The 13040-nt window shown below is 39.1% G+C and overlaps 1 protein-coding gene across 18 annotated transcripts in view; it reads left to right on the top strand.

Annotated features, from left to right (window-relative positions):
* Positions 1–13040, top strand: part of MAGI2 (membrane associated guanylate kinase, WW and PDZ domain containing 2) — a 1417815-nt gene that overhangs the window by 1350379 nt on the left and 54396 nt on the right. For 5 of the 18 annotated variants that reach the window (XM_077264691.1, XM_077264693.1, XM_077264695.1 and 2 more), the window contains one exon: positions 6822–6913. The exons of 10 other annotated variants lie outside the window; for them this stretch is intronic. In XM_077264691.1, the coding sequence (XP_077120806.1) occupies positions 6822–6913 (92 nt within the window). Of the gene's footprint in view, positions 1–6799; positions 6914–13040 lie in introns of all 18 variants that reach the window. 3 more of the 18 variants (XR_013215731.1, XM_077264697.1, XM_077264699.1) reach the window with 1 other exon arrangement.

Genomic DNA, 13040 nt, shown 5'->3' on the forward strand with positions numbered 1-13040 from the left:
GGAAACTAACATAGATATCCCATTGTAGTAAGAAAAAAAAAATCTCCCTTAAGGCATGAAGTTTTAGAGAGGGTGCTGCCATGAGAGGGTGCTGCCATATAGAGCAGTGAGGAGGAAAGCATGTACCAAGGGGTTAAACAAGAAGGCTGAGATAGCGATCATATCACCATATAAGGCAGTCCACTGCAGGGCATCAGGGGTCTAAAAGTCAAGAGAACAGTAGTCCCGGGACCAGAGTGATGTGGGAAGCCCCACGTGTATCACTGCAGAGCGCAGCTTCGTCAGAGGAAGTGTAGGAAAGCGAGGCCATGCAGTGTTTAAATAGCAGTCAGTCAATCAGGCACAACAAGCCAGATGTGTGTAAACATGGGGAGAAAAAAAAAAGAGGGGGAAGAGCATTAAAGATATGTAGTGCGCAAGTGTGAGGAAGCCAGTGACGTAAGTTGGAGGCTCACGCGTGTGCAAAGCGTGAACTTCTCAATGGAAGCAGTGTTATTGAGATGCATACTGCGCAGGCGCGAAAAGCGGTCGGAGCATAAGTACGCCCCATAACTAAAGACCATGTACAAAGGTGCAGGGAGCACAATCAAGCATATAACGGCAAGGAGAACATACTCCACAGTCTACAATAAGATGAAAAATCATGATTTGGGAATGCAATACAGCACAACAAGGGTAAAATTAGCCCTCAGTAGGTGCAAGATTAAATGATTCATCAATAAAGGGAGAGATGCACAAGGCATCTATGACAGATGTCAGTGCCCATAACCCAACCCCCCCCCCCCCCCCGGTACAGATAAAAGGGGTAATAGAATAGAATTAGAAAGGCGAAGAACAACATAAAATGCTGCTTAGAGATTTAATGCATAGAATGTAATTGCAAATATATAGCACCGAAAGTGCCAGTGAGCCGAAGAATATATGCTATTCACTAGGAAATGGACGCATGTTAGACATATCCAAAATTGGGATATGAACATGGTGGGAAGGCGTTACAAAAATCATGAATCAAAGCAGGAGATTTCAAATAAAGTCCATAGGTAGAAAACGAAGAAGGTACGGATGAATAGTAAAGCATCTCCAAAAGGTAGTGACAGGAGTATGTAAATTTCATCCAAAAAAATTGTGAAGAGAAGCTCCTAATTAAGTCCGTTGGGTGACAGGCTCCATAGATTGAAGATCCGGGGTGATTCAGTTTGAAGCAAAAGCTTCCTGAGGTTCCCTCCTCTGGCATTGGGCTGGATCCTCTGGAAGCCAAAGAATAAGATGTTAGAGGTAGAGCTACCATGTTCGGCCAAAAAATGTGAGGCCACTGGAGTCAGGGTTTTACCCTTCTTAATATCTGAAACTGTCAGATGTTTTGTAGACAGATATTTCTGTGCCCTCTTTCTAAATTCCTGGGAAGTCTGGCCCACATAAACCTTATTACAAGGGCAGATGATGGCATAAATAATATTAGTTGACTTACAGTTGATGTATGACGTCAAACAGTATGTCTTTGAATCAAGGGGATTGGTGAAAAAGTCTTTAGTAATTGGAACATGTAAACAAACGCTACAGTCCCCACTAGGGAATGACCCCCTCAAATGTATGCCCGATTTAATCTAATGGAAGGACGCACAAAGTGGCTCCTAGTCAGGATATCCCCTAAGTTGGGGGCCCTTTTGTCTGTCATAAGGGGACTTGAAGTGACCAAAGGGGAAATCTGAGTATCCATATTGAGGATGTCCCAATGAATATTGCCAGAATATTCCTCACCTGGCTCCATTGGTCATTGTAAAGAGAAATCCTCATCCAAAGTACACTGACGGCGGATTCTCAGAAATTGGCCATTCGGGATACCTCTCCTAGTAAGGAGAGTATGGAAACTGTCATACCTGAGCAAGCTGTTGGTTGCTGTAGACTTTACGGAAGAGATCCGTGACAAGGCCATTATCCTGGATGGAAACCTTCAAATCCAAGAAAGTGACTGAGGTAAAGGAAAAAGTATGTGCCAAAACAATATTTAAATTGTCATGGTTCAACTCATCAAGAAAATCAAGGCATTCCTGCTCAGTACCCATCCATGTAAAGAACGTCGATGAAACGGTGCTAATGGTGGACATGTCTTCTGAAGGAATCGGAGCCGTAGACGATGGGGTCTTCCCACCAGCCTAAAAAGATGTTAGCATAGGCACGCGCGCCCATCGCCACTACTGATACCTGCCGGAAAAAAGATTGGTCAAACAAAAAATAATTGTGATGCAAGATGAAATTAAGAAGATCGATCAAAAAGGAGTCATGGAGTCGATCCGAATTACTTTGTTAAGAAAATAGCCCAGTGCCTGCAGACCTCTCTCTTAGGCATTCCCTCTCTGATTTGGGGTACATGTATGTGAAAATTATAAATGTGGTCATTTTAGATTTTTTTTAACATTTACAAAACAAATGATATGTTTTAATAAATTTTGGATTGGTTGGCTTCATTGAGTCAGCAGTTTAGTTACTGCTGTCTGGGTTGTATATAACAAAAAGAGGAGCCAGGAATGCTATCGGGTAGGATGCGGTTCTCAGGTCTCCCATCAAGTAACCACAGATTTCACACTTGGCCAACAGACTGGGTTTTGCAAATTGATTTGCACCAACTTTACGGTTTCCTGATACAATGGTCCATGCCTATAAGGTGAAGCGGGCTGCAATCAATCAGCCTCGTAACTCCATGCTGCTGTGGGTATTTTCTTGCTACTGAGATTGCAATTACAATTATTCAACTCCTATTGCTAATTAATTTTAGTAGCAACTTTTACAAACTTTCTGCTCTTTGCAATAATTCAAACAATGTTTGCAATAAATTAGTCAAACAAGAACAATTTAAATAGCTGAACACAATGAATCTAACTAGTGGTTTCTCCAAATTCAATACAAATTCCAATTTAATGACTACATCAGCATCACAATTATTCAGCTCCTGAAAATAATTCCTTATAAGAGCAAAATGGGTGTTGTTTCAAGCACATCACGTGCTTCATTACTCCAATTAGGTATGTTTGAGATAAAACACATCAAATACCTGGACTGGCTAATTGGCTGTTGACATCAAAATTTGATTGCATATTAGAAATATTACAAAGTCACAAAGGTGGTCTAAATAGTTTAGAAAAGTGATGATTACCCTGTATACAGTATATATATTGTTTTCATTGAAGTGCTTACATTTATTTCATCTAATACATTTGTATTACAAATTTTTATTTTGGCATTGACTGCACACAGCTTTAAAATGTCAGACAGGCACACACTGCGCAGTTTCTTACTAAATCATTTTGTAATTGGAACTATGAGCTAATTAAATAACATTTTAATACATCTTTTGAAACCACCACAGTTAGGTTCTAATAATTCAGCATTGTAGATGTGTTATCTTTTTATTAAAAGTCAGTGATAATAAGTAGACTTTATGGAATAACTATAATGATATGTATTTTACATGAAATATGGAGATTGTCAGTATAAATTGAAATGAAGTTAATCTCTACCTTTTCACACTGCATTTTGAAATATTCATTCTGTGATTATTCATTTTTTCCAAATGCCCCTCTAGGCACAACCTTGAAACAAATATGAAGAGGAAACCATTCATACTTAGTAGTACAGTTGCAAAGGCAGCCATAGGGCAACCTTTGAGTATCATGCAGGGGTCCCATGAATTAGAATAGGGCCAGTGCACAATACTGAACATCACCCAGTTGCCTGAGCAAATGTACCATTTCTGCATGCATTTTCAACTGTTAATGCCTAGTGTCTGTTTAAGGGCGGTTTCACACATCAGTGTCTTGAGTACATGTGGTGACAGTTTTCACACGTACAGGAGACACGTACACATGTAGACCCATTCAAATGAATGGGAGTGTGCACATGTCAGTGTGTTTCCACGGACCGTGTGTCCATGGGCAAAACACACTGACATGTCTGGTTTTACCGTCAGCATGGATGGCAAAACGTTTTGCACATGTGCACATGGAGAACACACATTAATGTCCTCCGTGTGACACAGACAGCCGCCGAGGAAGAAGCGCTACAGTAAGCGCTGTTCCCCAATGGCTGGTGCTGAAGCCTGCTCTCATCATTCTCCCCTGCTCTGCCAGTGAGCAGAGGAGAATGATGAGCATTATATTAAAGTCCAAACATCAGCAGAATGCGGCTTTTGGGACTCTTACCCCCATCATCCGACACCTGCTGCCGCTAATAACAGTGACAGTTGGTGCGGATGATCGGGGTATTCCACAGCCGCCAGCTGCGATCTAAGGAAATAAATGAATGAAAAACCTGACTTGGGTTCCCCCTTTTTCCTTAACCAACCAGACAAAACTCACAGCTGGGGGCTGCAACCCTCAGCTGTCAGCTTCTGCAAGGTTGGTTATCAAGAATAGAGGGGTCCCCATGCTGTTTTTTTTTAATTATTTAAATAAATAATTTTAAAAAATGGCATGGGGTCCCCCCTATTTTTGACAACCATCCTTCCTAAAGCTCACAGCTGGGGGCTTCTGTTCTCAGACTGGTAAAGGGCCATTGATATAGGCCCCCCAGATTAAAAAAAGCAGCCCGCAGCTGCCCAGAAAAGGCACATCTATTAGATGCGCCTCTTCTGGTGCTTTGTCCAGCTGTTCCCACTTGCCCTGTAGCGACATCAAGCCCACGGCTTAGTAATGGAGAGGCATCTATAAGACACCTATCCATTACTAATCCTATAGTTGTAATGTTTGTAAATAAAGACATAAGTATAAAATCCTTTATTTTAAAAAATTACACAGACTCCTTTAATATTCTAAATTAAACCATACTCACTGCCACACCTAATTCCCCGATGCCCTCGATCTCCTGTAATAAATGTAAAATAATAAACCAACAATATATCATACCTGTCCGTCGTTGTGTCCCACGCTGTAATCCATGTCTGGGGCTAAATAGTTTTCAACCTGGACGGTGCCAAGATGCTACCGTCCCGGCTGAAAACCACTGGTGAATGAGCTGTTGAGAGCTGTTATTAGTGGCAGCAGATGTCGGATGATGGGGGTAAGAGTCCCAAAAGCCACCACCTGCTGTTGTTCGAACTTTAATATAATGCTCATCATTCTCTTCTGCTCGCTGGCAGAGCAGGGGAGAATGATGAGAGCCGGCTTCAGCACCTGCCGCCAGGGAACAGCGCTTACTGTAGCACTTCTTCCCTGGCGGCTGTCCATGTGGTACTGATGCGGCACATGGCTGCCACACATGTGCCACACGTAGTACACACACGGACACGGATATCTCCGCTACCTTCTGGTACTGGAAATATTAGGATGTTTGAAACTGGCCTAATAGGGGATGTGGATCTTCTGAGATATTTTAATATATTCTCAAAACAGTGAGAACTATTTTTCAGATCCGAAGCTCCATGTCTGTATATACAAAGTTAAAGGAAAGGAGTATTCCCAGAATCACAATATTTATCACAAAGCACAGTTAGTGCTTACTTATTCTTAATACATAGGCTAAGCCCAACACAAAACTTCTTTCTTGTACCTTTGTCTTTTTCAGCTCTATCTACCCGTTGGTGCTTCCAACTTCATATAGCTTAATTGTCAATTCTATTCTTATGTGCTAAAACTACATTTCCCTGCAGCACCTTGCTTTTCCTCAGTGCTACAGGCCCTTTAGAATTCACTAAGAAAGTGTGTGTTTTCACGAGACAACCATACCTCATCTTGCAATACTACTCCTCCTGTGCACCAGCTATTTATGAATTTAAAAAAAAATTTAATGGATTTATAGTGAGTGCCATTGATTATATTTTTCTAAGTTCCATCCAGCAGTAAACCTCTGCTTTCAGCCCCTCTACATAGAGCCCCATTCTGCAGTATATCTCTCCTCTCATCCTCCTTCAAACTGCCCCATCCTGCAGTACATTGCTCTTCTTGGGTACCAGCACACATGCCTACCGCTGTCACCTTAGTTTGAGATCTCTGCACTATAATGAAGGACATGTTTACGATCACACTGTGGTGGCAGGAAGCCAGCTGAGAAAGACTGCACTGTGCACAATCGACCAGGAGCACTGGCACTACTACCGCATGGTTCTAAAGGCAACTAGAGGGTAAACAGAACTTGGTGGAGTATCTTTGGGAGGTGATATGTTAAACTCAGGGCAAATTTAAAAATTATTTATATTGTCACTGCTGAATACATATTTGTACATTATTATAAGACTAGATTATGATTTTGGGAATAACTCGTCAAAGGCCAAACTTATAGCTGTTTGCCATCAGACTTTTGAAGTTACTGGCATACAGTCTATAAATTGAGCTCCTATATCTGTACTCAGCTAGAATTTTTGTAGTTTTGTTATATTATATAAATGGTGTTTTTGTTAATTTTTTTTTACTTAACAGAAAATCTATTTTCTTAATATGATTTAAAAAAAATCTTTTGTACACCATAACCGTCCAGTGTATTTTGTAAACTTTTGTAAACACAAAAGAAATGTCTAGAAGATCAATACATTGTGAATACCCTCCGGTTTCTTGGTACAAATATACAGCTGCTAACAAATAATTACCCCAAATGCTTACAGATGCCATATAACATTAGTGTGCTATCTATCTAAAATAACCCAAATAAAATCTCCGCTATTACTAATATTAGTGTGTGCATGCTTTGTAAATAAAAATTCTATTTCCTCTTAGAAATATTCCTGTAACTTTGCTAATTATACTAAGAATTCTTTTCTAACAGTTCTATATCTTTGTGTCACTGTTCTGTTAATTCTAATGATTGGTCCTAGGCTGTTCCTCCCCTTCCTTTAGGAATGGTACCTTCTTCCAGTCTCTCCATGTGCATGAAAAGTGACAAGCATGGGTCCCCATATTTCTACTTATTGGGCCACCCTAAAGACACGGTTTGTAAACTCTGCATGCATATTATCATTTTCTAATCCGCTTTTGTTTCACGTGACTGTTTACTTTTCTGCACTGTGATCTTGTCTTACCTCATTATTAGCTTTTAATACTAGGTTTTAGCTTAATCAGAGTTACATGATCTACCACAAGATGTCAAAAGTTACTATTTTGGAAATGCTCTTGTCAACTGACATAATGCATAGTTCTTTCCTCGACAGCGACATTTATTGTCCATTTTTCTCCATATGACATAATGCACAGATAGTAGTTATCATTATAATGCTACAGTAATTAAACATATTAGTCTGCTATTATAGATAGAGCTGGTGTAGTCAATTCTCAGGACCCAGTCCAACAGCTTCCGTCACCTAATAGACGGAAACCCTGTGAACAGCCTCCTACCTGCCAACATTTGAAGCTCTTCTTTTGATTAGCTGGCCTGGTGTGACATCACTTGTGTCACACCGCTGCGATGACATCATGTTTGGCCATCTAATCAAAAGAAGAGCTGCAGATACTGGGCGATAGGAGGCGGTTCTTGGAGCTTCAGTCCAGAGGTAACAGATTACTGATGTAGGTGCAGGTCCTGTTAATCAGTTCATACCATCTCTAATTATATGTAGTATCTTTTATAATAAATACCAATTTATAGTTGATGGTGCATCACTTCTAATAAAGTTTCAAACAAATAACATATTCTTATTTGAGTTGTCCATATACTGGGATGATAACACACTTTTTTAAGAGACTACATGGATAACAAATTATACTGTAGTTTCATGTGGCCTTAATTTTTTTTTTGTAAGTTAGATGATAACTGACATTAGCCACATGCTCACAACACTTTACTAATGCATAGCTGCCATGTCTTCCTAGCACTCATTATGATCACTACCAATCGGACATTGAGGACATCCTGGCAATAAGCTTTTAATGCCTGTAGCCCAATTTAACAAACCCATCTTTAAATGTGTAGACAGTGTGCTCACCACAGAATGTCATTTTAGCATTAATTGTTTACAGCGCAAAAGTTCTGTAAGTGGAGTTGAGCTTTAGGTTGGGTTTTCAGATAAGTTCATCTTCGCAAATGCAAATTAGATAAAATGTGAATAGATATTGATGAATTGTAGTAGCCAAGTTCTACGAGTATGTTCACATAAGACAAATGTGTTAAGGTTTACTGCTCTCAAAAAGAAAAGCTACATAATAGTTTACTTTTTTTTGTTACTTTCTAATGGCTAAATTGATGTTAAACTGCTAGTTTTCGAGACTATTTTGGTCTATTCATCAATCACCAGGAAGGGGACAGTAGTTGTCTTGAAATCTTGCAATTTAATTTTTTTTATTTTTGCTAGCCAATCAATAAAAACTATCATAGCTGCTGAACTATTATTTAATTTTCCTTACTGAGAGCAATACAATTTTTCTTCAACTGGCTACCACAGAATCAAAATTTTATTTTTCATTATTCTTGTTTCGTAAACTTTTGAGATTCAGAAATTGAAAATCTTTTCCGTTTATGTGAATGGGGTTGTTTCTGTAGCATGTGCATGGATTACTGCACACCCCATTTAGGTGAATGGATCAGTGGCAGTGACTTCTGTCATAAATCTACTGGGTGTGAATATTCCCTAAGGATGCATAATTTGTTGTGTGTTTCTGGCACTTGAGGACATTTTTCATTTATGATAGCACAAGAATGATCGTGTGTTACATAGAGCCTACAGGTCAAAATGTGAGCAATAATGTATCACCTAAAAATTGTGATATTGCACAAAATTCACCAGTTGTGGCTTATAATTTAAAGTAGAGTTGTATGTGACTGTGTAAAGAGAGTTTAGTCAAATAGCGTCAAGTTTAGCATTAAGTCAACAGATTTTTCACAGCAGATCCATTGTTCATAGAAGATTTACAGAAATTAAAGGTTTGATTACTAATCTGCAAATCGTCTCTTCAGAGAGGAAGAGAACTAGAACTCTAGTGCCACCTATAGGAAGTAGCACTCCTGCTACTTCCAATAGGTGGCACTAGAGTTCTAGTTATCTTCCTCTCTGAAGAGACAATTTGCATATTTCCCAGAGGAGCATTGCAGCTTTAAGTCTCCTCATCTTGGCATGCTTAGCATGTCAATCTCCGCAAGGAGAAACGATACTTTTTGGATTAGTAATCTGGAAATTTGCACTTTATACACTTGCTTTTTACGATGAAATATGCTGATGCCTAAAGCATCATATTATATTCCGTCATAAAACTACCCTTCAATATTTGTGTGACACTGGACAGACATGGTTAAATGATGGCATGAATTGCTGGTTGTGTTTAGACCTTGTTTACCCAGGGAAATTCAGGTTGAGTTGTTGGCACTCAAGTAACTGTGCTGCAAGGTAATGACTCGGAACTGTACTGGTCAAGTAACATGAATTTTTAGCAACATTGAAATAAATGGCGCACTCATGTATTCAGATTGTATTTCTATTTTGGATAGCTGGATATGCAAACATAAAATTATTTTGATATCATTTTTGTGGCAATTACTAATATGTAAGTTTTGTTCATTACCTAGTTTTAAGGTTGAAAGAAGACAAAAGTGCATTGATATAACGTAACGTGTTGATCTATTCTAGAGGAAAGTAAAAACCCCATGAGGCAGATGCTATTCACCAAATTTAGAGAAAAATTACTTCTCAACTCCAAATATTGCAATCAGAGTAGTTTCCAGACTGATTCGCTTCTTGTTCTTGTCAGTCCAGCCTTCCTTACAGATGTCACAGTTTCTCTATTGTCAGTATAACAGTTCATGGAGGTGAATGTGACAAGACCTGCCCATTAGACTTCTCATATCTAAAAGCAATGGGCATGGAAAGTATGTTATTCAATTTGAGGAGCCTAATGGACAGGTCTGGTCACATGCTCCAATACAGTATGAACGCAAAAACCCCTATTCAGCAGCCAAATTTCAAGATCACATTCTCCGACTTTACAATCCAATTGCTACTCCAATCAGAAAAACCGTGCTGTACGGCAAAATATATTGGAGTTTGGTATATGATATGCAGTGAAGATACAGCTTGCATGCTTGAGACAAGATAAGCATCCCCCTGAAACATTGCATGAGTATGCAGGTGCTTGTTCTACCTCTCTGACATCTCCACGTCTGGAGGAGAACCTGAAACACCTACTAATAATAATCACCAAATCATGTCCATAAATCAATTATAAAAAGAAAGTGGATAACTCCTCTAAGTAAGAACTTATTTTTATTCCAAGATCTATTGATTAAAATGTACTTGATTCGTGGGAAAAACCCTTTAACTTCCCCGACAATCAAGTTTCTAGGGTTCCCATACACATTAGACTATCGGATGAACCTAAAGTTATCGGCAAGTTCAGCCAACATTAGACTAATGTGTAAAAGAGCCCCAACTTTAGTCTCACTGTAAATAGAGATTGAAATATGACCTACAACTAATTGCTGGCAAATGCTCTTTGTGCTGTTGATTGTTGTATGTGAAATTACAGTAGAACGAGCTACTGGTGTATGATTCTTTCACTGAATCGGATACAATAGATCCCAGAGATTTGAGGTCAGCGCCTAGTTCTTTCCCAGGTGCACAATCCTCCATCCATATTATTATATGTGAATATTCAGTGCTTTGTAGGTTTAGTATTTTGTGGACCTTTTAGCTAAAATTATCAATAATATAGTTTGGCCTCCAGCTCGAATATTTGAATAAATGAATATTTTGAAATAATTGCAGCATATTTGAAGGCTGCTACCTGATAAAAGGAATATTGTTCCTATAAACCTGGGGTGGGCTATTCATTTTTCAGAGAGGCCACTTGAGAGACCATGACTCTTGTGGAGGGCTGAACCAATAACCCGAAGATATGAATAAAAAATATTGTATATTAATATTAATTGAATCACTTAATATTTGAACAGAATTTAGTATGCTGACAACCCCTATATACAGTATGAGCCCACACAGTCCCCCTTTATACACTATGATCCCACACAGATAACCCTCTGTATACATTGAGCCTGATCACCAGCCCCCTATATGCAGTATGATCCTGCACATAGCACCTCATAAGTACAGTATGAGTACAGCCACCCTGTATACAGTATAAGCCCTCATATAGCCATCATATATTCAGACACACATCCCACACACATTCATACATATAAAAGAAAAAAACCCACACCTTGTTCACATTCCCCCATCACTCCGCTCCAGTCTTTGCTGTTTGCACCGATGCTCCACACAGACTTGATGTCAGACTTGTGACGTCATCGCATCGGATGTCTCACTCACAGATACTAAATGATTGAAGACAAAATGCACACAGCGGTAAAATTGGGATGCTGGATGGCGGAGGATTGCCACATAGTATGACCTGTGGGTCACTGGTTTCAGCCGTTCGGTGGGCTTCATACGGACTGGAACAGCCAGAGGACCAAATGTTGCCCACAAGCCGCACTTTTCCCAGGTCTGCTGAACTCAAACAAGGAGGTAGATTTTTCCAACAACCAATTATTCTAGTAATAGCCAATAGCAAATGAAAGTCCTGGAATAGTTTAGTATAATGATTTGAAGTTAAATCATTTGTGGAAGATATCCAGCTTGACTGCAGGTGTGTTAATATGATAAGGGTGCAGAACAAGTAAATGAGCTTTCAATAACAACAAAGTAAATATATTGTGTGTATTATGACATGTAGCAAAGCTTTACCTGTGAGTAATTAGTTCAATTTTTTGTCATCATGATGGTCTGTCTCTTCAACGATTGCTGAATTGTTTATTTCTGTGGAGAAGGTGTAGTCTGGTTTGACACTTAAAAATGGTTCTCCACTTTTATCTATGATTTTTATCACCTAAGGCAGTGTTCCCCAACTCCGGTCCTCAAGAGCCACCAACAGGTCATGTTTTCCGGATTTCCTTAGTATTGCACAGGTGATGATTGCATCCCCTGGACAGGCAAGCATTCAATCACCTTTGCAATACTAAGGAAATCCTGAACACATGACCTGTTGGTGGCTAATGAGGACCAGAGTTGGGGAACACTGACCTAAGATATATGACTGGATCTTTCAGTTTTGTCATCCAAATGCTGAATGATACAACAATCAGACTACTGCAGTCAAGTAAAGATGTATTATAAAATGTCTCCATAGACAAAGGTGCAATTTTATTGTCTTGTGGTATTTGTTGCCATTCTTGCTGAAGATTTCTTCCAAATTAATTACATATTCTCCTTTTTTTTTTTGCTAATTTTTAGAGCAAAAAGTCTCATGATCAGTTAAAATCTCCCATACTCCTATAACATTTTTGCCTAAAAATTCTGGCACATAAAAAAAAACACTCGAGTGGGGTGAACTGGGGTACATTTGTGCATAAATGTAGCAGCTGTTTGAAAAATCATAAATAATGAGTCCACTACAAACATCTGACTTGCAAAAACCAAGCCCATAATGGCGAACAAAGGAAAGAAATGATCAAAAAGAAGAAAGTAGACTTCAAAGTAGGCGCAACTTAAGATTAATTTGCCACTAAACTAAAGCAGCTTGAAAACAGGAAAAACTTGACATAAAAGGGCACAAATGCAATAATGAATTGGATCCAAAAACTTGAATTTGTAATGGGGTGATAAACATTAAAAAAATCTATTTTGTATAATGAATGTATAGTATAATAGTGTATCATCACACTGTAGCCATTATTTGTGTTTATTTTAAAACAATAACATTAGCTTGTGACATATTCCCTGTTGTGAACTCTATTTTTGGGCTCCCTCTAGTGGTCACAAGCGGTACTGTGTAGTGTTGTCTTTCTGCAGGTTGGCTTCATCAGCTGGTTCGTTATCCTTGGTTGGTTTCCTATTTAGCTCACCTGGATACTCAGTTCCTTGCCTGCTATCAATGTATTCAGTGCTCTTCAGATTCCTGGTGACTACCTTGCTCCCAGTCTCTCCAAGACAAGCTAAGTTTTTGTTTGTTCAGTTTCTGATTATCAGCGTTCATCATGTTTTTTGTCCAGCTTGTTAAAATGTGATTTCTTACTTGCTGGTTGCTCTAGGGGACTGAGTTTCTCCCCCCACACCGTTAGTTGGTGTGGGGGTTCTTGAA

This window comes from Ranitomeya variabilis, chromosome 5, assembly GCF_051348905.1.
Source record: "Ranitomeya variabilis isolate aRanVar5 chromosome 5, aRanVar5.hap1, whole genome shotgun sequence".
Taxonomy (NCBI): domain Eukaryota; kingdom Metazoa; phylum Chordata; class Amphibia; order Anura; family Dendrobatidae; genus Ranitomeya; species Ranitomeya variabilis.